General features: G+C 41.2%; 2 protein-coding genes across 2 annotated transcripts; one reads left to right on the forward strand and one right to left on the reverse strand.

The window, feature by feature from the left end:
* Positions 1 to 3,855: 3,855 nt before the first annotated feature.
* Positions 3,856 to 13,836, forward strand: gpr184 (G protein-coupled receptor 184). The gene is made up of 2 exons (XM_037084640.1): positions 3,856 to 4,197; positions 6,519 to 13,836. Exon 2 carries the CDS (start codon positions 6,561 to 6,563, stop codon positions 7,605 to 7,607), a length of 1,047 nt encoding a protein of 348 aa, XP_036940535.1. The 5' UTR covers positions 3,856 to 4,197; positions 6,519 to 6,560; the 3' UTR covers positions 7,608 to 13,836.
* Positions 13,837 to 14,243: 407 nt separating this feature from the next.
* On the reverse strand, positions 14,244 to 24,723 carry si:dkey-202l22.3 (7 transmembrane receptor domain-containing protein). Its single transcript, XM_037084630.1, has 4 exons — positions 24,560 to 24,723; positions 16,940 to 17,412; positions 16,358 to 16,755; positions 14,244 to 15,186 (listed from the first exon to the last, which is right to left on the reverse strand). The coding sequence occupies exons 2-4, from the start codon at positions 17,394 to 17,396 to the stop codon at positions 14,959 to 14,961; spliced, it is 1,083 nt and encodes a 360-aa protein (XP_036940525.1). The 5' UTR covers positions 17,397 to 17,412; positions 24,560 to 24,723; the 3' UTR covers positions 14,244 to 14,958.
* Positions 24,724 to 24,938: the final 215 nt, after the last annotated feature.

Genomic DNA, 24,938 nt, shown 5'->3' on the forward strand with positions numbered 1-24,938 from the left:
CAAAAGGTAAACCAGAGCTCATTTCACAACACACCGGTCTATTCTAACTCTCAAAAAATAAGTGGGAGCTATGAAATACTTCTCATCATATATCTTCACAAAATGAATACGTTTATAGTTTTATGGTCACAGAATGGTTGATTAAAGGATAAAGAGACACTATCATGGTCCACTGCAAATTTACAAAATAAAGACCAAGCATGAATCAATTTATAAGATGACAATTTATTAAATGTCATATTAAACTGTAAATTGGCAGCAGTCAAATGTTACTTAAATGTGTGTGTTAATATTTCAACTTCATCATATTTGCATTTTGAGCAATGGATTCTTGTTTTAATTGATATGTGGATTTGTAAAACTATATTAACATAAACGTGCTTACTTACTTTTCTTCCACAGGTGTTTTGTCGGTTAATACTGACTCATTCAACTAGTTCCTTGTGGAGTCCCCGCACACCCACTCTTGGGTTCAGCAGGTGTTTTTAACAACCAGTGGTGATGTTGTACTGGTGGTGCCAATCTCAGAGTAGCAGTGGCAGTTCAGTTCCTTAAAAATGAAACCCATGCATGTGTTTTATTGGTGCAGCTTTCAGTGGTTTGGAGGGAATTCACATTGCTTTCTTTCAGATTCTTCTTTCCATGACAAAAAGTTTGTTCTTAGTAATGAAAGGGGGAAGATGAGAAATACAGGTGACTTCCACAGACTCTTCAACTTCCAAAGAATTTCTACTTGTACTTGTTAAAGCGACAGATGCTTATTTTCAGGTTTTCATTTCATTTTGGGCCACTACTAGAAAAGGTTTAGATGCTGTTGTGATCAAAAAACTTTGCTGTGATGCACAAGTAGGTATATACAACACTGCTGGAGCAAACCTTTAAAAAATATCAAGTGAAGGCTCTCTGTTGAAAAGGATCTCATATCACAGGGGGTTGACAAACGTGCCAGAATGTGAAAATGCCACTGACCACAAATGATTGCAGTCTTAATACAAATTTGGTTTTCTATGTTATCTTGAAAAAGAAATGCCGTCTGAAGATGAGGGTAAATCAGGAAGCAGAAAAAAAGGACAATAGACTGTAGCTGTAGCTGGAAATGTTAATACTAAAGGTTGTAATGATCACATGTCAAGCACAATAAGTTGTACAGGAAGCGGGAGCACTTTAGAATAACAAATATGCTGCACTTTACATAGTACAACATCTGCACTGCAGAGTATTTCCCTCATCGTAAACAGCTCATGCTTCCTGGAGTTACACTTGTTTATTAGAGAGTCATGTACAGCACAGCATTCCTACTTTCAAGTTTTAGCAGCTAAGCTACACAGTGTAATATTACAGTACATCTGCAATACTGACGTTCAACATCATGACAGTAAGCTGCTGACATTTAAACAACAGGTTGACATTTATTTTGGAGTCATATGCCCATATGTGATTTTTTTGGGTCTGAGCATGAAGTATAATTTGTTTGTGCTTGTTCATAAGTTAAATGCCAGTTTAGTGTAAGAGACAAAATCCTAAAATCACCTGTCCTCAATCTGCTTAAACGCTTCCCTTTAAGTACTAAATAGTCATTACTGCATTATACCATGAGCACTGAGTACTAATGGTTTGGACCAAATCCATCTTTGAACTCCACTTTCTTTTTGATCTCTGAGGACAGACGAATAAACACATGACAAAGTACTCAAAACCACCTCTGTGTGAGTTCCTGCTAGTTACACTCTTTTGAGCACAAAATGTTTGCTTCCAATTGTAGACATGGGATTTTCTTTCCTTTTTTAAACGTGCAAGCAAATTATGTGTCACAGATCAGCAAAGAAACATGTTCAGGGGAAACAGGAAACTAGTGATTTGTCACTGAAAAGGCTTCAAGTTGATTTTACCAACACAGGCTCCTGAGGCCTCATACTAATTTTAGTTGAACTTTGTAACATATTTTTGTTAGTTGATGTTACCTGGTGTTAATTGTTATATCAACCTTTTTACCTTTTACATTTGAGTTTGGATGAATCATCACACATCAAAGGATGCAAGTGAAAGAGAAAACACAAGTCACCACAAACTGCTTCAGGGTTGAGAGCAACTGCGTGAGTGTGTTCCTTGGAAAACTCAATGTGGTAAATACGTTAGTTACTGTTCCCAGAAGCTGTGAGTATGTTACCTAATTATCTATTATTCAAAGTTTTAAAGTGACTGTTAACCCAGACCACAAAGTACATATTTACATACTGCATATTGCATATTCTAACCCTCTAACCTGCAGTGTTATTTATGACTCTAGACAGTTTTAGTGTCAGCTGCTGGATTTGGGAGATATATGGCTGTAGACATGTCTATAGATATAGAATAGATTTGAAAAACTCAGCAGCAATGCCTCTTTCCAGAACTTATGTAATTAATCCACAGGCCTTGTTGTGAGAAGTTTCATGGAGGAACTATTTTCTTTCTACCAAACTACACCCATCAACCATATCACCGTACAGGAGGAAACATATATCTGCTCGTGGCCGAGAGGCTCCTGTTGGAAAAAAGCTAACAAAGCTAGCTATCTTAGGAGCTCAGACAAGGAGAGACCATCAACGTCTACACGATGCACTGTCACGACCACAAGCGTCTCATCTATAAATCACGTAGTTTTATTATATCTAAGAGAAGGCGGATATCTCCTAACCTCAGTACCTCACACCAAAACAATCTCCATGGATACACAGAGTCACAGGTAAGAAGGGTTAGGAAAAATATGTACTTTTGATTTGGGGATGAGCAGCCTTTTTCAGTTTTGTAGCCACATTTAATCATCACACAGAATGATAAAGTAAATAGATAAATAAATAAATAAATATCAAAGCCCTGCTTTCACCTTTGAATTTTCTATCAACTCAAACCTGAACTAAAACAGGTACCAACAGACACTTTTACAAACATCCTTTCTAGTATTTTCATTAAAACCCAACAAAGCCATCTTTATATAATCCACCACCACAGTGCCAGACTATGACATACTCACTTGGCCTCTACGGACAGAGAGAGAGAGAGAAAAAAGGTGATAAATGAGGGGAGGTCAGGCTAGAAAGCCCCTTTTCAAATATTTTACCATTAGACTCATCGGAAAAAAAAAAAAATATAATAACCATTTCCTCTTTCCAGTCTTTGCCTCCCACTGCTATCTCTGGATCTGGCCTCAGGTATGCATTCTTCCTCATAGGAGAACTACACAACATCTACAGCTGCTAAAAATGTTTACTCAACACATTAACAGATTGGCTGCAGGCATCCGTCACAGATTCTTTTCATAAACACAAAGGAGCAGCAAAGGAGTGCGTCTTGCACTGACAGACGGTTGTAAACTGTTTGATAACCACAAAACTCATACCTCTGCCTGGGAATCAGGTTACGGCACTGCACCTGAGTTCAGCATCAGTTCACCTGTCAAGCTCAGTTAGGGAGGGAAATGATTGAATCTGTTTTCGGATTCTTTGCAGAGGCAGTGACAAGAACTCTACGTCACGGAAGTTAAGACTAACAGAAAAAGATGATGAAGTGAAAGCTGCTTCAGTAAAGTTAATGATTACACTGGTTACACAAAGAAAAGTCTTGTATGAGTGATAGGGGAATGGAGGTTAAGGTGCATGACAAGCTGTCTACAGTAGCTGTCTGCCCACAGAGTTTCACTTCTCAAATAAATTATGATGATGATAGGGCGTTCATTTTTTTTCCCCACCTCTCACGAGTATTGACATCTGGTCCATCATCGTCTAGTATTTCCCCCACCCCCGAAGCTTACTTCCTCCGTGCACGTGTGCAAAAACCAGACCTCCCTCCTCCTACGTGTGTCTTCCCCTTTTTGTACTTTGCCTCATCTCTTCCCTGCACTCAGTGCTGACATTTCAACTCTGGCTGTCAACGGCAAGTTGTCTTATCCAGAGCGAAAAAAAGAGAAAGAAAAAAAACATTACACTCCGTAGATCTTGTGTAAGTTTATGATTATCTACTATAGAGAGTACCATGTGGGACTGCAGTGGCTTGGCGGCATGTCAGCAGCTCTGAGGAGTCTCTACTGAAGCTCGTCCTCTGACCATCCCGGGCTGAATTCTACCAATCCCGACACAGCTCTGGAATGTGTCTGAAACCCTTCACCCAGTGGACAGCCTGCGTTTACAATCAAGAGACACTCCTTACACCGAACAACAGGTGAGGTCATTATATTGATTACAAGAAGTGTAAGATGTCTGGAAATTACAGAATACTCAGCAAAGTAGCAGTGAAAAAGTAAAAAAGAAAAAACAAAGAAAAAGACAAGTTTGGTAAGCATGGTGTTAAAGTTAGTTAGAGTGAAAACTCTCGCTCGCTTTCCTAGTTTTCTTTTTGTCCCTGGTGCCTCCTGTCAAGGGAAAGACAGCGTGCTTGAGGCTGTGTGAGTCAGCGTTGCACACATAATTAGGCTAGAAATGTAGATTCTCTGTGGGGTTGAATGTTTTGATGCGGCTGGTCACTATCACAGGTTGAAGAATGCAGCGCTAACAAGAAGAAATAGTGGAAATTCAGAGGAGTGATCTTGACAGGTGGACTGAGACAAGAAATATATATATATTTTTTTCCACTTTGCCTCAGAAAGGACGGCTCCACACGCAGCAAATTCCTCCTCTTTGGTGAAACGGCTGCAGTTTTGCTCTTATAAAACCTCACTGATGACAAGGGTGTATAATAACAACCAGGCTTGGTCCAGCTTATAATGTTAACAAACACATAGTTGGCTCAGATAGATGAAGGGTGGACTGAAGCTCGGGCCAGCTGTGTTAGGTTGGCATGTATTGGGGCTGTGTAATGAAAACAGAAATGCCCCAAAAATGAAAACCTGTGGACTAGAGGAAAAAGTGAAGAAGACACAAAGTAGAGATAAAAGTAAAGAGTACAAACTTCTCATATTTGCCCATTGTCAGTAAGAGGGGGAGGTTAGTCATACGAGGCAGACTGATGACTAAACAGCAGTCTGTGAATAACATCAGAAACGCTTTCAGATTTAGGTGCAAAACTTTCCGACACCACACTCACTGTTGTTTCCCAATCCCCTGCTATCTGAAAATGTGTATGAATAATCCATTTGATCAAACCCATTTGAGGGAACAGAGGCATAAACACACACACACACACACACACACACGCGCGTGCACACACATTACAGTTTGCTAAAGACGGTCTGAGTCCAAATGGCTTCTCCATTATTGAGTTTGGTTGGGACAGCCTATCTCTTTCCAGACGTTAATGGCATTAGATGCTTCCTGAGCGTATAAACACACCAGAGAGCAGCCTGGAGGGGAAACGAAAAAATATCCATAAAGATACAGAACACAGGTTTAATTTCCTAATGCTGGAATCTCAGAGGGAGACAGGAAATTGTCAGAAAAAGTCTTGATATGCTGTAGATACCAAAGGGTCCTTGTCATTTTACATGAAATATGGCAACCATATGTTGTGTTTGTGGGAAGTGATTGTGGCTTCCGACTTTGCTTATGACATAAACCTGTGTGGGCAGTCATTTCTTACTCCTTTCTGTGCAATTTCTGCACCAGAACAATTTAAACAGGAAGCAGCACAGACTGGTATCTAATGTGCGTCTTGAATCACACCCACAGCTTTTTGATGAGCTGGAACTGACCGTGCATCAGCAGTGTAAATCAGGGAAGGAATTAATTGATTAATTCATATAGTGCATGGAGTCCACATTACTATTCCTTCAAGCCACATTAAACATTTAAATCCCTCTTGTCTGGGAGAGATGTCCAAGACAGCCAGTTCTGTTTGGGCTGCTGCATAAGACATTAAACTGGACGGTCAGTCGGTCCCTGGAAGAATAGGTCTAAATTAGCAATAACCGACTGTAAGTTGTTTTGTTCCCGTTGGATCACAAATGCTTATAAATCGGACTTAAGTTGTATTATGCACCGATTACAGTAAAATGCAAATGCTCGCTTTGCAAGTTCAGTCTGTGCTTCCCCTGCTTGCCATGCAGATTTAGAGCGTGCAGGGAAATGGGTGCAACAATTTCAAGACAGTTCAACAAATAGCAGCATTAACATAACGTATTCTGGTCGGCTAGGGGGGGCTGGCAGGAGAAGTTGATACATGGAATTCATCTGGTATGAGGCATTAGTTCCTTAAAACACTTAGATTCTGTAAAAGCGAGAACTCCTTCACGCAGAGCAGCTGAGGCAATGAGGAGGGAATTTTGGGCAATCTCAGTTGCTATAAGCGCTTTGGGTGCAAACTGTTATCGTCAGAGAGCGTGACTAAGCCTGTATCTTCTCTAGGGGGGACTTCAGCTCTCAGCCCGGACAGCATATGTTGAGCCAAACAGCCTCACATTATGGAGACAGGCAAATGATTGTATCGCTTGAGCTCACTGAACCACGAAATAGGATAGAGGATACAAAAATGTCCAAGCTATCCTTGGCGTGGGTTCATGTTTTTCAACAGACGAGCACTCACTGTGGAACTTTTTTTTTTGTCTGCAGGTGAATTTCTAACCAGAGAAGTGACAGAAAACAAAAGGAACAATGAACGTCACATCCACACCGACAGCAATGAGCACAACCGCAAACGCTACATGTGTAGACATTGATATCGAGAGCCCAATCAGTGACTTCCTGATGTCTGTCTACATTCTGGCTTTTGTCTTTGGTTTGATCTTCAATGTGCTGACAATTGGCCCCATTTGGCAGCAAATGCGCCGGCAAAACGTTTTGGGCATCTTCCTCCTCAACCTGTCCATCTCTGACCTGCTTTTCCTCTTCACCATGCCCCTCTGGATGAATTATTACCGACAGAACCACCACTGGCAGCTGGGTGTCCCCGCCTGCAGTGTAGCTGGCTTCTTCTACTACTCCAACATGTACATCAGCATCTACCTGCTCTGCTGCATCTCTGTGGACCGCTGCCTGATGGTCACCTACCCGCTCCGCTCCAAGACCCACCGTACCTCACGCTACGCCTGGACACAGTGCATCACTGTTTATGTCGTAGTGGCGGCACTGCACATCATGGTACTGGTCAATGATAACCTGAAAGACGCTCACGACGACAAAACGGGCAATGACCGTTGCTATGAGACTTACCCCATGGAGTCACCGATCGCCATGTTCAACCTGCTCAGAGTGGTCATCGGCTTCCTGCTGCCCCTGCTGGTGTTAGCCGTGAGCTACTGGAGGGTGCTGGCCACCGTGGGTCAGAGTCCCGGCCTGAGCGCCCAGGCCAAGAGGAAGGTCCGCCTGCTGTCCTTTGGGGTGATTGGCATCTTCTCAATTTGCTTCGCCCCATATCACATCATCCTGCTTACACGCTCGCTTGTCTTCTACCGCAGCGAGAACACACTTCCCCATGGAAGTTACTGCAAGTTTGAACAAAATATGCACTTTTTCTTCTCATGCACGCTGGCGCTGTCCAGTCTGAACTGCGTGGTGGACCCGGTGCTGTACGTGCTGGTCAGTAACGGAGTCCAGGAGGAGTTGAAACTGTGCTGGGCGAGGCACAGAAGGACACAGACAGATACAGACTGTGCTCTGACTGCATACAACAGAGGGAAGTCGAATACCAATTTAATATAAAAAGTAAGCCATACATATGTGGGTGGACAAATTAATTTGGATGTATATGTGCGTGTGACTGTGCATATATATACATGATTATGCATAATGCTGTAGCTCTTTGAACTCATGCCTTCATTCTCAGAGTTGGCCATTAAGTAGCAGCAGGATTATTTTCCTCACATAATCAACCTTTCATGCAGACAGTCAACATCCTTTGGTAGAAACCACATTGCCGCCTTTGTATTTTTTCTCCCTCATATCCTGTAGAGGAGGCGCTGAAATGATGTGCATCTCAGGACTCTGTAATTAGTTTGCACTCCGAGCTTCTGCCCTCCCAAGAGTTCTTCAGTGGCGGCCACTTCTGGTTTGTGGTTGGACGCTGCAGGATTTGAAGAGCTCTTATGTTTTCCCTCCAGTCTATACGAGGACATTGTGATTGTGATTATGTGGCCCTGGTCTAAGAGAAAAGTGCATTAGCTCTAAAGCATGCATGCCGTTTATTAGCATGACTGTCAGTGAAACATGTTGAATGTAACCATAAAATAAACCGGTGGTTGGAACAGGTGCTTGGATTTAAGTTTGTTTAGTTTGTGATGGTCGATTTTGCAGATGGCATGTACATTTCCGCATGGAGGTGAGGCTTTGGGAGATGATAAACAACTCGTACATCCAAACATGTTGCCAATAACGTCTCACACACAAAGGTAATCATAAATCGACCGCAGCACTTGCGTCAAGAGGGCAAAGGCTGCAATCAGGAAACCCATGTGTGTGCATAAGAGTGTACACGTGTGGGGGTGTGATTTATTTGAAGTGTTATAATGTTTGGCTTCTATTCGCATTCCTGTAAATATAGAGTACAGTAAGCAGGGTAAGGAAGGAAGGCAGTTGGAGGAAAAAGGAAGAAAGAAAGACAGGAGATGGGGCATCAACAGCTGTTATTGCTCTGTTTTATGTTTCGTCCATTATCCATACATTGGCTCTTTCATTCATCAGCAGAACGCTCTCTTGTGCACATCGATACATTACCAGCTGAGCACTTCACGTAAGGTGTATCCACTATGGAACCCGGGTCGGCAAGCTTTGTACAACCAGCTCTCTTCATCTAAAAGCCTTTACCGTCGAGCCTGTTGTCTATATATAGTATACAGCAACTCTGCTTCCTGCCAGCTCTTGTAAAATGTTTTGTCTAATTTGCCTAAGTGGAAACATAATTGCAGCCAGGATCATGTTAACAAGTAATGGTTTTTTTTTTTTTTTTTTTTTTTTTTTTTTATCAGTCCATGATGAATTGGACATGTAGGAAAACAAATGAGCGCTGACATGTTTATGCAACTTTGCAGGCACACTAATTTTAAATGTTCCCTTACTACTGCATGTTGATAGAGATGGAACCCTGGTGTATTTACGTACTTTGTGTACTTTTTTGTTATTAAGATAGTGTACACAAGTTGTTTTGCTGAATGTTAGATACCTGAAACATCAAGCCAATTCTATATTCATCTTGTTTTCAACAAATCCTGTCAAAAGGTGAAAACCAAGTGACTGATCCTACCTACATGTATTATCTGTGAAGTCTTATACTGCTTATTCTTCCATACTAAACACCTCTATCTACGTCCAGACACTGTTAAAATTTGATCAACAAATCACAAAATTGCGCTGAATAATGTTTTCCCACATCGTGGTAAATATGGACACTGAAGCTTTTTAGTCAATGCCACATTAACTGTCTTGCTGCAGGCTCACAAGAGCATCACACGTGTTAAACACTGGCCAAAGTTGCAAGATTTACTCATGTCTGAGTTAGATCTACAGTCTTCAACTGTTTTAGGAAAGTCAACAAACCATCATACCTCAACAAGTGAATAGGAAGATTGGCCGAAACAATATGACCCTTGCAGTGTTCAAGCAATATGCGCACTGGACCTTTCTCATTTACTCACAATTTAGATATTTAAGAAATCAATTTGTTTAGGTTTAGGCAAGAAGAGTACTTGGTTAGGTTTAGGTATGAAAACGACTTGGTTAGATTTAGGTTAGAAAAGTACCTGGCTCAGTTTAGGTAAGAAAACTACTTAGGTTTAGACAAGAAAACGGCCTGTTGCTCCTTACATTGCCTGACTTCCTCCTTAGCTGCCGTAATAATTACTATGCCTACTAGATGCCGCAGTCTCACACAACACATAAATATGTGTCATAATGAACTGCTTTTACAGTCAACCTGTGGTTGTTCTTCTGATAAGATTCATGCCAGCCTTTTAGGAGATGCTGAAACTGGTGAAAATTCATGAGCCCTGTCAGATTCTAGAGAAAGGTTCCCAAAAGATGCCCTTCCACCACCTCGTTATTTCCCCTCAGTACTGTTAGCTTGAGGCAATTTGAGGAAGCGCTGCTTGCAAAGGTGTTTCAACATCATATTTGCAAATGTAAAGATGCAGTCAAGTTCACCCCAAAGCTGCAGTCCATCATCCTGTGGCATTAGGCCCGAGATATTACAAATCCATTTTCTCTAGACCGGTCTTTTAATGAGCTTGCTCAGGCTGTAGCCAGACTCCTTGGGTGATCAATATGGTTCCATTGATTAGCTGTTCTGCCTCATAGCCTCATAATGCACAGTTGGTCTAGATGCACGACACACACAGTCAAGGCTATTCTTAGACCCAAGTTATTTTAGAAGGGAGCACTTTCACCTGTACATAACAGCACTTTTTAATTTCTTCAACAATTACAAGCAATCACTGCTAATCAGTTGATATTGATATTTAACTGCTGCTGTCCTGCTGCTGGCTCTCTTATTAGGTGTCTTAAATGACACAGCAATTCCTCATAATCACATCTAATTTGTATGAGCCCTAATGCATTTCTGAACCACAACCTCAAAGTGGTTTATCATTAGCTTTGATGGTTTCTTTAGCAAAACAATAAGTCAGATGTTTAAACATTCATATTCACTTACAGCAGACACACAGACTGCCACAGTTGAATCAAAATGACCTTATTCAAATATGTCATAAATGTTCAAAATACATGTTTATTTGAGTGAACATTTGTGTTTCTTGTACAGTCTGTTTCCAGTAATGTATATTTATTAGTTTTACACTGCATACCTCAATAGCCATTTTCACTGATGTTTCACATACATATGTACAGTATATTGTGTACGGATACTTAGTGGCCACTTTATTAGGTACACCTGTAAAATCCAATGCAATCCGATACAACATTTGAGCCATGAATTCTACTTTAACAGAGAGCTTATAGTTTGCAGTGGTGTTGAACTGGTTGATAGGAACTTTTTCTCCTTGCCTTTTTACCTGTTATAGCCATATACAACCGACTCTATGCCTCAGGTGCCACTGACAGAGAATTGACATTGATGTTAGCTAATGTAAGGACTGTTATATACTGTGGAAAAAATCTAACACCGCGTCACATGGTATTGTATTTACTGGGCATTGGATCAGAAGAGAAATCCCTTTACATCACTGGTGTTCAGTTTATTTGCATAGCAAATCTAAATAGTTTTGCTTGAACGAAAAGTCATATCATGTCTACTCGGAAAATGAAATCAAGATAAAGTTTTGCCTCTGAATGCAATCCTGTTTTGCACCTGACTCTCAAATGTCAAACCATTACATCTGCACATGACAAACGCCTGAGCTTTACTGAATCTCCTGCGCACGAAGCCTCATGTCTTGATAGAAGAGGTTTAAAAAATGACACAAAAGATTTTCCCACCTATTCAGCTCACAGACAGGAACTAACAAGAGCCATTTGTATTTTTACACCTGCGCGCATATGATGCCTGTGGTCGTCACTTGCAACCTAGTGTGCACCACTTTGCTTGCACGGGTGTGAACAATGGGTTTATGTGCATGAGATATCTACAAATACACATAAAATATCTTTTATGCCAGTTAGCAGAAACAATATTAGTTTGCTTTTTTATATTTGTATGACATTAATACATATTTGCAGTTTTTTTGCTTGAAAGGATGCTGCTCTTCATAGCTGCACTATGCATTCATGCTGCAATAACCACTTTCAAGTTATGTTCGAGATTTGATCCGTCAGTTGACTCAAAACCACTGCCCACACCAATTTTAAATATTCTCCTTGTCACTTTGCTACAGCCCATAAGTAGATAGTTGAAAAGAGATCTGCCTGGCAGCCCGGAGGACAGGCAAGTCTAGATCCCTGCTCGATTCTAAGTAGCTTAGTTTATTTCTATGAAAACACGTCTGAGCAAGAATACACTCACCACTATGTCTGTTGAAACACTACGCTTTGTATATCTATGTATCTTAATATGACACAAATGAAGTGGTGCAGCTCTCAGCCTTATACAAGCAACTAAAGTGGCCATGAAAGATCTTCCAAAAAGGGAAAAATAGCATCTCTACAGCATGTTTTTATTTGTATTTAAGATTTATTGTGTTTTTTTCTTTTTCTTTTTTTTTTCTTTTTTGTGGCTCTCTCATGACAGACTTGTATTAGCAAGATTTATGCCAATTTTATACAAAGGCATCATCTGGATGTTACTGATGACTGTGAGAGGCAGCAGAATAATACTGTATTATTGGACTTTTATGCCTGCAGTGCAGTAATTAGGTTTTGATTGTCCTGCACGAGGTGTTATTTTCTTCTTGGAGAAAAATAATCCGGATTTGTCACCTTTTGTCACAGATTCAGTGAACGCTGAAACAAAGCTGCAACAGCTTTAGTTGTTTTACCCATACACAAACCACATGATAATCCACTGTTTCGACTACGTGTGGCTATATAAGGACCAAATTGCAGTTTGTTGCGTGACTTATTCCTTTAACATTACAGTAGAACAAAATCACTGCTTCAACCCAGCTGATAAAAAACAGCAGCCCAACAGTCCCCTTTAATTCAGGCCAACCTAATTTGATACCAAACTCGATAACCTTGCATCACTAATCTAACAACCCAGAAGTGCTTAACCATAATTACCAGATCTTGAATATGCACAGACTCGCTTAAAGATACCAGCCAGGTGTATATACAATGTAAAGAAAGTGAGAAAGAAGTCCAGGATCCGTTCCTTCATCTAGATACATACCAGTGGTCTATGGGGTCTGTTCTGGGCTGAGACCCACCCTCCATCCAATTTTCATCATGAAAATGTGTTCAATAGTTTTTTGTGAAATCCTGCAGACAACAAACCAACAAACAAATGGGTATGGGGGAAACCATAATCTTCTTAGTGGAGCTGATTATGTTCATTCCTATCAAATTATAACAATGCCCCTTTTCCACTGGTCAAATATCCCACTGAAACCTGCATAGATTAGGCTTTTGTGTGCATTGGGAATGTGTAAACATTGCATAAACCAACAAAAACATAAACAAGCAACAATTTTCAACAAGAAATTTCCACCCGGGGTATAAGAGAGCTGGATCTCGAACCACTCTGTGCCTGTGGCCACTTGTGGTATTGCAACAACAAAATCCCAGGGTGTCCACAAAGCATTTTCCCATAGACCGCGTTTATAAAAGAGACGCCTGTAAAACTGTTGACACGATTTCTATCTGTATATATCTAGTTATCGTTTTTCTGACATCCTAAGGTAAAGTCAGAGGGCCAAGTGGGAGTGTGTGGGTGGTAGCCAGCAGGAGAAACACTAATTGGTAGATACAATGGTTTTCACAATGCAGAAGTAACTTTCATTCAAGTGAGGGGGCGCCATCCTTGAATCTGGCATCCAGTCTTCATTTTACAACCATGTGTTTGTCTTGTCATACAAAGCTGCAGGGGCTGTGGACTGGATTGCAGGCAGGTGAAATTCACCCTTTCAAACAAATAACCTTCCTTCAAAAGGACAAAACAGCACCCCTTGTACACCCGTTCAGAAAGAGCATCAGGGCAAACATCTAATTGAGTAGAGCTGAATGCAGTCTCAAGATTCACTAAGAGGGAGACACTGGGGCAAGCTGCTGAGCAACAGGCAACAAAACAATCAGGTTGTTAAAAGGCGACATTTGGAGAAGGAAAAGTGGGTTTGTCTTATCGGCTTGTGCAGAAGCTACAGTGAGGAGTTTAGTTTCTTGTCTGTTGGCTGACAGGAAAAATGGTGTTGTGGCATCTTTCTGTCATAATCTCTCCATTTATTTGTGTTTTATGTGACTTTGTCGAGTCATATGTAGGGTTTCACTGATCCTGCTTTTTGCTTGTTCCTTGTGTTGCCCTTCATCCTGAATAAATGTTCATCCATTGAGATTCCTGCCTTCCATCTTTACTTCGATGGATTGCCCTGCACTGTGATTGTGTGTAATCAATTGTCACAAGTTAACAGCAGAAAAATGTTTACTTTTTTTTTTTATCACAAGCAGACAATGAAAACCAGAGAAGCATTAATAGGATGCAGCAGGAATGCAACACAGCCACAGCCAGTGGAATCAAACTCTTAGAAGTGACTTTGCTGTTAACTACTCCTGCTCTGAATATTAAGATGATCCTTGTTTACCAGACGGAGCCACGGAGCCACAACACTGACACTTTGTTCATCAGATAACACCTTTATGAATTCGATTACATTCACAAACAGGTTTAGGGTGACATATAGGATTTAGACTTTATCTTCTACTGCTGCAGGCTACATTTTAATGTTTTTCACCCAGGTCCAAACTATGTGTATATATATATATATATATATATATATATATATATACACAAATGCACAGAGCCAAATAATAGAATAAATAGCAAGCAATGGGTAATAAATGTGTAATACAAGAGACGTGTAATTGATTACAGAACATTCAGTACCAAAGGGAGAGGAACAAAATAAAACATTGTCTAATACCACATTGTCTCTTTTGCACATCCTCTTGATCTGTACACCATTTTCTGGTGGAAGGGTTCACTGTACGGTCAGCTCCCCGTAGCCAAGTGTTTACTGTTTAAGTATAACCAGACCCTGTAACCCTGTGTAGCCACCCCCAGTGTCAGCCTCCAGCATCAGTCTGCTGCAGAGCCGCACAGCCTGAGGGTCTGTTTATGCCACTGCATGCCCTTCTAAAGCTGCAGGATCTGCTTAGTGTTTATGACAACAGCTATGCTGTCCAAGAAAAACACAGGGATCCCAATGGATGGCTTAATATTCTTCATCTTCATTCTAAACTACAGTCTGGCCTGGATCTGCCTCAGCGCCTGTTTGGCATAAGTGGCCTTATTTAGCTCTGCCTCTGCTGATGAAACTGTACAAGAGAGGGGCACATGTCTTAAAGTCACAAATGCTGCAAATACATGAAGAAATCTCATTTAAATGGACGTAGTCTTTTTTTTCATTCACATCGGTATTATGGTTGCAGGGCGCTGGCTATGAGGCATGGTCTGAAATCAGCTCCTGGACGTTGTTCTCTCCACCATCCCCCCCTGGCGAGTGCGGCAAGGACAGAGGTAGCCTTTCAGGTGCATGCGCACCTTGCTGTGCAGTGAGGCGTAGATGAAGGGGTTGTAACATGCAGAGCTCATGGCCACTAAATGACAGCAGACTTGTAAGACGTTAATGTAGCGCTTGTCTATGATGTGGAAGTCTGGGTCCAGGTCCAGCAACAGGTTCAACACCTACACAGTGACACAGAAAAACTTGTGTTATAGACCTGGTTGTAATTAATTTCAACTTATTGGTAATGAATTCCTTAAAAACACATTCAACTCAAAGCCAACTTTTCCTCTATCTTTCTTCTGAATATGAGGCAGCCTGGAGGCTGATCCCCTGCAGTTGAATTTATGATTGTCTGGCAGGTACCTACAGAGGAATGTTAATGTGACCTCTCTCCCAAGCCAAACTCCCAAAACAAGGTCTTCAACAGATTCCAATTTCATAGGGTACTTTTCATGTCTTATGTTTGTCCTCTATTCCTCCTATTTTGTTTGTTTTCTGATTCACCAGTGAATTCAAATGTGTCAGTCTGACTGTGGGAGAACGAAAGAACAACAAACAACTGTCTTCATTCCTCAGAAACATTTCTCTTTCCATGATCTGTTATAAACACGTGAGGCTGATCATTCCTGAGCGTCGGGTTTCATATGTTACATGATTTCGCTGTTCCCCAGCCTAAATATAGCTTTCAGTGTCCAAGAGACTATAATCACATTCTAGGTTATTAAATGATGATTTCATAATCTGAATATCAGTGAATACTCAGTACACAGTATAAATACAGACTGCAGCTTGTTCATGCACAGCTGTTTGTCAAACAGGTGACAGACAGAAATTCACAGATGCAGTTTGAACTTTAAGATTTGGGTTCACAAAAAAATACAGAAGTTAAATATGGATAACAGAAGATTGCTTTTATGAAAATTAATCATCATGATATCAGAAGGAGCGTCTCATCCCGACATGTCTGATGAGAGATAAAAACTGTGAGAATGAAACAGGAACTGAACTCAAGACAGCAAAGAGGGCACATCATTTTATTACATCATCAACTTTATTGATTATTCAAATCTCTCCGAAAGTTTTAGTTCAGTATTATAATTTGAATATATAGAGATAATTGCATTTTTGGCATACATTCAGCTGTTAAAAGTGACTGACAGCTGATCCAGAGGAAAGGACCTCTCATTTGTCTTGAGACAGATTTCCTTGATCCTCTCTCCTCCTGTGAGGAGAGTGGGCAAGTGAGGGAAATGTTGAAAAAAAAATCAAGAGCCATGAAAAGTACCCAGAGTTTATGTCAAACTGGTTTAGCTTTAGCTTTGTATCTCATAGCTGGGATCTAACACTCACCTGCAGGGGCAGCCAACACAGGGCAAAGGCCAGCACCGAGGCCACGAGCAGAGTGAAGGTCCTCTTCCTCCGTTGGCTCCAGCGCTGCTGGCTATTGGACGGCTCCCCAGGTACAGAATAGCGTTTTAGGCTGACAGTGATGGCACAGTAAGATATGCTGACTGACAGCAGGGGGATCATATAAGAGGTTGTGAGAATGAAGCAAGAGTAGACCAGCCGCAGGTTTCCACTATTCGGCCAGAACTCCTCACACACTACCAGGTCAATGCCAGTGGGTCGCAGGTCCAGGTAGCGTGTGTAGAGAGATGGAGGTGCAGCCAGGGCCAGAGATAAAAGCCAGACACCCAGAGTTACTGCACCACACCCCCACACAGAGATCCTCCTCCGCACTGGGTGAGCTGAAAGAAAGGGCGGAAATATAGTCATCTCAGTATTCCAAGAGGGAAAAAAGACAGCATGCATTGCTTTGTACCAGTGTCTTTTCTAATATCAAAACCATATGGTTCAAAAGAAGCCAATTTTAGAGAACCTTCAAGCAGAGGGTGTAGAAAAAGACTTCTCATTATGCAGAAGGCCCCTTACCTACTACAACATAGCGGTCCACAGCAATGGCAGTGAGTGACAGCACTGATGCAAACACCGTGGCACATTGCAGCAAAGGGACCAGGTGGCAGAGGGGTCTCCCAAAAGCCCAGCCGTGGCTGTCGAAGGCATACGACACAGTGAGTGGAACACAACTCAAACACATCAGCAGGTCCCCAGCCGCTAGGTTGCCGATGAAAAAGTTGGTGGCGTTGTGGAGTTTCTTGTCGGCCAAGATGCAAGCCAACAAGAAGGAGTTCCCAACACCGGCTACCACTACTATGAGGCAGTAGAGCGGCAGGAAGAGAGATTTGAAACGATAAAGCAGCTCCATGCCGATAAACATGTCCATCGGGTCACTGTGGTTGAGTCCGTGACTGCCTTCCAGTCTCGCTAGTCCTGCTTCATGGCTGGTGCTGTTGGTCATGCTGAAATCCTCCACCATGGGGATGTCCATGTCCCTGGTGGCCAACCTTAAAAATAAAGATGAGCATGGTGACAATAAATCAGCAAGTGCTGAGGGAGTCATCAGTCAATCAATCGAAGTAAGTAATCAGACTCACAGTAGGCATTACTTTGGGATCGCGTGGATAATCAATATGTACAGCCTGCACTTGTTCTACAGAATCGACCTAATCAAGGGGAATGACATTTCCTTAGATTTCAGCAGTCAGTGACAGTTATCTGTATGTCTGTGTCTATTCACAGCTATATATATATATATATATATATATATATATATATATATATATATATATATATATATACAACAACAGACTAGCGGGGGACATGTTGCTGTTGAATGCTTTAACTGTAGGTTTTCAGCTCTGTGAGCAACATAAATAAGATTCTTTGTACCTCCATTGTAACGATGCAGGACAATAAATCTTAGTGACTGATGTTTTAAAACCTCAAATTCATATAAAACCAGAGGTGGCTGCATGACTTGATACCACAACAGGTACTTTGCATAACTGCGCCGAAAGTCAGCATCCGTGACGGTACAGTATGGGGATGTGTTAGTGCTCATACACAATTTTGTTCACATTTGTTATCGAATACAGCACTTGCAACCTGGAACACAGCAGTACTACATTTGATCTTCCCACCCTGAGCTTGTTGATGTCAGAGGAAAATGGCACATGGCACCGTTAATTCTGAAAGGTACATGCAGGTTTTGGAGCAACACATGCTGCTATCCAGACGATGTCTTTTTCAGGGATGTCGCTGCCTATTTCACCAAGACAATGCAGGGTCTCTCTCTGCACAAGTTACAACAGTGCATAACAGTGTGGGTACACACTAGCCTGCCTGCAGTCCCAACGTGTGCCCCATTGAAAATGTGTGGCGCAACACAGACCCCAGACTGTCGGGCGACTGAGGTTGTGTATCACGAAAGAATTTCAGTTTCAAAACTTCAACATTGTGTCCTCAGTTCCCAAACACCGAAAGTTATTTGAAAGAAAACATGATGCGGTCTTCTCTGCAGTGATCTGCTGGGTAGGAGGAAGCACAGCGAAGGACAGGAAAAGCCTCAATTAGCTGGTCAGGAGAGCTTGCTCTGCCCTGGCCTGCCCTCTGGACTCCGTAGAGGAGCTGGGTGAGAGGAGGATGTTAGTCAAGCTGGCATCAATCACGCACAACACCACTCAGCCCCTGTATGAGACTGTGGGGGTCGTAAGCAGCTCCTTCAGCAGCTGTTACACGCCACCGCCGCAGGTAATTTATTCCAACAGTCGCCAGACTCTTTAACACAAAGATCACAAAAATGTAACACCACTATTCGTCTCCATCTCTCTCTCTCTCGTTCATCGTAAACAACTTCAAGCTACTTTGCACAACACATTTTTTATAAATGAAATATATGTATATAAATCACATAGTCTATATGCAATCTGATTTTCTGTGCAGTCATGTACACAATGTGTGTATTACAAGTATGGGTGCAGTTACACTGTGCAATCGTCCTCCTTCGTCATGTGTTTGTGTATAAAGTGAATATAGTCTTTGTTTCTTATTAGCAGTAGCATTTTTATTCAGGTCTCATATTATTCTGTTGTGTATTCTGTTGCGCTGTGTTTCCATTTCTTAACTATGACTCAGTCACTGTTGTAGGCTGCTGTAACAAGTGAATTCCCCAGTGAGGGATCAATAAAGCCTTTTCCTATCTCATCTGATGTAACACAGTGGTAATCACGCACCTGTCCCAACTTTTTGGAAACATGCTGCTGCCATCAATATCTCAAAAGTGAAGTTCATCAATTTGAACATGAAGGTTGAGAAAGATTTGCCAATCATTGTATTTTGTTTTTTATCTGTGTTTATACACAGCATCTCAGATTTTAATAGCTAGAGGGAAATTTTGTCCTGTTTGAAGATCAATGGACTGAGCTTGAGAATGAATTACTTCTCACGAAAAATACCTTGAAGTTTTACTGACTCAAAGGTGATCAGTGTATTTTTGCCCACCAGCGCCTTCTGATGTATCATGAATTTGAACATTACGCCCCCCGGGGCCTTTTTATTAAGACCGATTTCTAGCTGCTGATGTTGCATCAGTCTAGTCCACAGCTATAAAAACTATGAAAACGGGAAATCGCAGTGAACTCACTTGAACTGAAACTAATTTCAAGCCAAGTCTAGTGTTTACTTCAGAACACTTAAAGATAAAAATATCTGGTTCGGTAATTGTGGTTAGAAAATCAGACAGACACTAATACAGACAGACAGCAAACTAATTTGTTGGTCTGTGGCAACTGACTTACAATGTTCATTCATTCATTCATTCAAAGCTTTATTTATGACTCGGGGAATCAGTTGAGGGAGGCTCTCATTTTCAGTGATGCCCGAGCATGAACAGAGACATCAAGCCGCCATTTTGTAGGCATTTAATCACTCCAGCTCCAATGCAGCACCGAAAGCTGTCCAACTAAGATGCAACTTGCCTGCTGACAAATGAAAAATCATTTTAGCTCTGTTTAAACGACACTTGGATCATATTCCACAAGCCAGTGTCATTGGGGAATGCCATTCATGCAAGAAGATGGACTGAAAACCCCAAGGACACATTTCAGATTTTGAGAAATGGAGGGCAGAAATTGTTTAAGGAGTCTGTGAAAACAGTACGATGTGTTCCTCCTTCAGAGGCTTGTTGGATAATGGGAATTCACCCGAGTCTGACACGGTGTCATCCAGTTCAATTGTAGAAGATATAAGTTACCTTTGCCGCATTTTTCTATATCTTTTCTTTTCTTCTCTTTTCATGGTATGGTTTTCTTTCTCTAGCTCTGCCTTTGTCGGTACTTTTGACAGTTTTTTTCTTCTTTGTATGCCACCTGCGAACCACAATAGCTGTTCTCCATCACTGTGTGGCCTTTAAGCGTTTGGCAATTAATGCTGAAAGCACCGAACAGCCTCCATCCACTGCGTAAATCACTGCCTGCACTCTTTGAGTCTTTTCATCAATGCCAACGCTTTCTTTTGAAAAAGAGATTAAATCCTGACCTTTATATAAAGAGCAGTGTTTCTCATATATAAGATACGTTCTGACCAAACACATTTATTCTAACTTAAAGGAGGTTTTGTTATTATCTTTTCTTATAAAGGTCTGTGTAGAAAAAGGCAGTTGAATGGAAAAGCCACATTCAGAGAAAAGCCAATGCTGTGTAGCTGACTCTCTAGTCAGTAACATGATATGTGATATATGGTCGAAGTGACACTTCAAATGCTTTTATGCTTGGAATGACCAGGAATGTGTGGATTATAATTGAATGCAAGATATTTGCAAAAATGCCACCTGCTCCATTTGTGATCCCCATGCCCTCATGAGGGAGGCCTGACTCATGGACTGGGCATCACTCATCCATCTGTCGTTACAATAAACCAAACTCAAGTCTTTCATCGGGGGGAGGGAGCACACATGCCGGGCAGGGCATCGCTTTTGAAACGGCAATGAAACTACAGAGTCAGCCCCCTTGTGTGTTTAAATCGAAGAGATATCCAGTGGGGCACAACATGGTTTTGTTTTTCTTTCTTCTGTAACATTTAGAAAAACAGCAGCCCAAATATTTTTGAGTTGTAAATGTTGCCAGCCGTGCGGGAAAGTGACGCAAACCTAAACGATTTGTTTGAAAGATATGTGGTGAATTTCAAGCATCGCATCAAGGGTCAGATGGATACATTAAAGTATTCTTTTCTATTATTTAAGGTTTCAGATCGACTACTGCAGAGAAATGGAAGAGTGCTGGTCGATTGATATGCAGAAGGCATGAAGGGAATAAGAGTCTGCCACACTAGTAGCTTTTGAGGGTTCACTACTTAGTAGGCATTAAAACCAAAAACAAACCTGCATTAATTCAATGCATGGGGCTGCGCGGGTTAGTGTGTGTTGCTTCAGGTACCAATGAGACTCTATTCACTCTAATAAATCCAGTTGATCTGATAGATCTGTGTATTTGAAGGCTGAGACGACACTACGTTTACAGCAATTAAGAAGCACAAAGCACAGCTTAGCTGTATTTGAATGTCATTTGTTTTGCAGGTTTTGTACGTATCTGTTATATTCAAATGTGCAAAGTCATTGAAAGTGAATTGATCACCACCAAAAATGATGATGAGCCATTGTGAGGGACCAGTGAACGTCTGTGTTAAATTTCATGACAATCCATTCAAGTATTGTTGGGATATTCTACTAAACCACAGACTAGAGAAGAAGTCGTCTGATACTCACTGACCAGAATCATTTAAATTCATCATCTCAGCACAATGAAAGTCTGCAACAGTGTTCCAGGCAATCATACCCAATTGTTATTGACACAGTCTGGATATAAGTGGTCGACTGACTGACCGGGGATGATATTGCAGTCCTTTGAGACATGTCAGAGGGGATAAAATCAGAATAAATGAGAAATATAATGATAGCAGCTGCTTGTAGGACGGGACAGGAGTGAAAGCTTTGCTGAATATAAAAATGATGAATGAATCATATGCTCTGGCACTGGGTCACAGCCCATTTGAAATCCAGTGGGAGGTTTTAGACGGATGTCAGACAGTTAAAAGGCTCTATATCAAGGTGCACCCACTCAACCTGTTTCTACTGTGAATGTACCTCTTTTTATGAATGGATTCATGTCTGACACACCGCTGCTTCATTATCTTTAAAAATCAGGTCATGAGCCCAATTAGACTGTGTTTGAGCCCAGAGTGCTAAGTTTGTCAAAACCGAAACTATCGCTTATGTCGATTTATGCACAATTATAAATCATCATCAGTATTGTAATAAGGCCTGGGTTGAAGGAGGTTGCGGTAGAGTTTCTTTCTCTCCCATCACTGTCACGTGGTTGCTAAAATCTTTCACAGATGGATCTACTCCACGACGATCAATTCGAGGGGCCAATTCAAATGTTTTCAAGTGTCCAATTCAAAACTTGTAAGTAACCATTACTTGCTTTGCCCAGTCTCCACTTAAGAGCTTGTGAGTCTCCCATGTCTTTGATTCTTAATTTGTAATGTCCATGATCAGCAGCATGAATACTTCCTCCGAACCCATCTGGTCTCAATCTGTCTATATTATCTGACAGCCTGGAAGAAAACCCACCCTCGCCTAGTAACGCAGTTGCCATGGCCTTTTGTGGAAAACATCCAGACCCTGCAGCTAATTTGTGAGGCGTGATGAGAATTGAGAACCCTCAAAATGCAAAACAGGAGGGACAACTCCTGACGACTCTTTCTCTCGGCCTCACTCTGTTTTTCCTGTCTTTCCTCATGTCCACTTTTTATTTGCGCTCCCCAGCCCTGACCCTGACATTTCCCGAGCACTCGAGCACTTTATATAAATTTTGCATTTCTCACCTTTCACAGGCGGCCACGGCATACAAACAGAGCCAGAGGCAGAGGCCGAACAAATATGTACGACAAAAAAAAGGTCAAAAGTTGATCATATGCAGTTCTGATGAGGCAACTTAATGGTGTGATTTTATTCGGAAATCTAGGATTCCACTCCATTTGTCTCATAAACTTGGAGCCAGGCATAAAGAGTTTGTGCTTTTTAACTTTTGAAAACACATTTTTGTCACTCTATGTATCATCTCCACAGTTGAGATGTTATGCATGAATTGCATGAATATGAATATTTGAACAAAATACTGTTTTCTAATGATATTTCTCTGAAATTTTGCATTGCAGCAAGCTTGTCTCTCCTTGTCTGCAGGTCTAAAGGCCAAATGTTGGCTAAATGTTATTATCTCCTGCCGACCCTTTCATTACTAGAGGTCACATCCTCTTCAATTGCATCGGCTCCGCCAGGGAACAATCACAACTGAAGACGTTCAAACACACACGTATACATTTAAACAAGTGCAGGAAATTAAAAGACCAACTTCAGAAGTTATGAGCTGCCAAGAACTGGTCAAGAACTTTTTATTTTTTGCTGTTGCTGCATGGTAATGGTGTCGATTCATGCTTTACCTTACAGAAATAGAATAATACTCCTTGACCCTCCCTGCCAAAATACATTTCCTCCCCCATATTAATACAAGAAGCTTCGGCAATATATCTTTTGCCCCATGTCAGTCCTCTTGTTCGTCTTCAGGGATTGTGATTTCCTTACAACAGAGCTCATAAATGAAGTGCTGTTCAGCCATCTACTCTGTAATTTCGGCAGTGCCCTTCTCGTTTTTCATTCATGCTGACATTAAGTAGATGCGGATTGCCACGGATGCCGTGGGGAGAAGGAAATTTTAATTTTCCCAGTTGAAATTCCGTTTTTAATAAATTGGCAAAAAATGTTCTTTAACTGGTTCAAAGATACTCAAAACACACAAATTAGCTTGTAAAATCTAAATGCTTCATCAGCTTCATCTGCTGCAGGTCACATAGATTTAGAGAAGATTTGGGGATCAGGTGTGGCTTAAATCTTTGTGGGTGAGCAGCTGCCAACAGACATTCGATTTCTGAGAGAGACTGCGTAACCTGTTCATGTTAGATTCATTCTGTATTTGTCAGTTGTCAAAGGTATTTGTCTATATTTTTCATAGTATTTCATTTCCCATAAATACTTCTTAATTCATTCACAGAAAAAATCCAATATATTGTTGAATGTGCAAAACACAAATATTTGTCTTAAATGTTTACAAAATAGTAGAAGTACCACATGTATCTAAAGGATGTTCATATGCACGAACATAGGATGCATGAAGCACTGACCTTCCCCACACCATGCAAATCACAAGAAAGATGTCATCTTTGAGGACTGATGCACTTGCAGATGCTTTTGCCTCTTTGGTGCTCTGCACTCTGATGCTCCTTTGAAGCCTCACATATCAAACTGTTGCATTGTGAGACTGTCAGCACTCAGGTTGTTTTTTTTTTATATCAGAAAAGAGAGATAAAAGAGTCCCAGCACCTTTATGTTTATTGTACAAAGTGGTACTTATCAATTGGCAACTTGAAAAAAGTGAATTGACTGGAAAATTAAGCGAATTAATATTCATATTGAATTGGAAAGATACTTGTAAAACTGTTGATGCCCTCTATGTGCGTGTGCGTGTGTGCATGCACGGATGATTATCTGTAAATGTCAATGCATGCTGTGAATCAGCGATTAGATATCGTGTATCTTACCTGTGCTGATGTGTGAACCTGAAGATGTTAGGAATGTCCCTACGTGGTCCCTCTGCAGGTCAGCAAATGAGCTTATTTTCTTCTCCTTTCTTTGTCAGCTTTTTTTTTTCCTTCAGTCCTTTTCTTTCTAGTCACAAATCTTAAATCTCTAGTAAGAAAATGCTTTCCTGCAGCTTACGTGGAAGCCCACACTGATGTGAAGAGTCGTACAAGGAGACAGTGTTGCCTCACTCAGCACGGAGTGAGAGTGACATGAGGGGAGGGAGAAAGAGAAGGGACCAACATAACCTCTCTCCTGCAAATCCTTACAAGCCATGCCCCCTCCTACCTATTCTCCTTTATTTTGCCTGCATCCACACACTTTGCACGATAAAGGAAA

Source organism: Acanthopagrus latus, chromosome 2 (genome assembly GCF_904848185.1).
Source record: "Acanthopagrus latus isolate v.2019 chromosome 2, fAcaLat1.1, whole genome shotgun sequence".
In the NCBI taxonomy this organism is placed as follows: Eukaryota; Metazoa; Chordata; class Actinopteri; order Spariformes; family Sparidae; genus Acanthopagrus; species Acanthopagrus latus.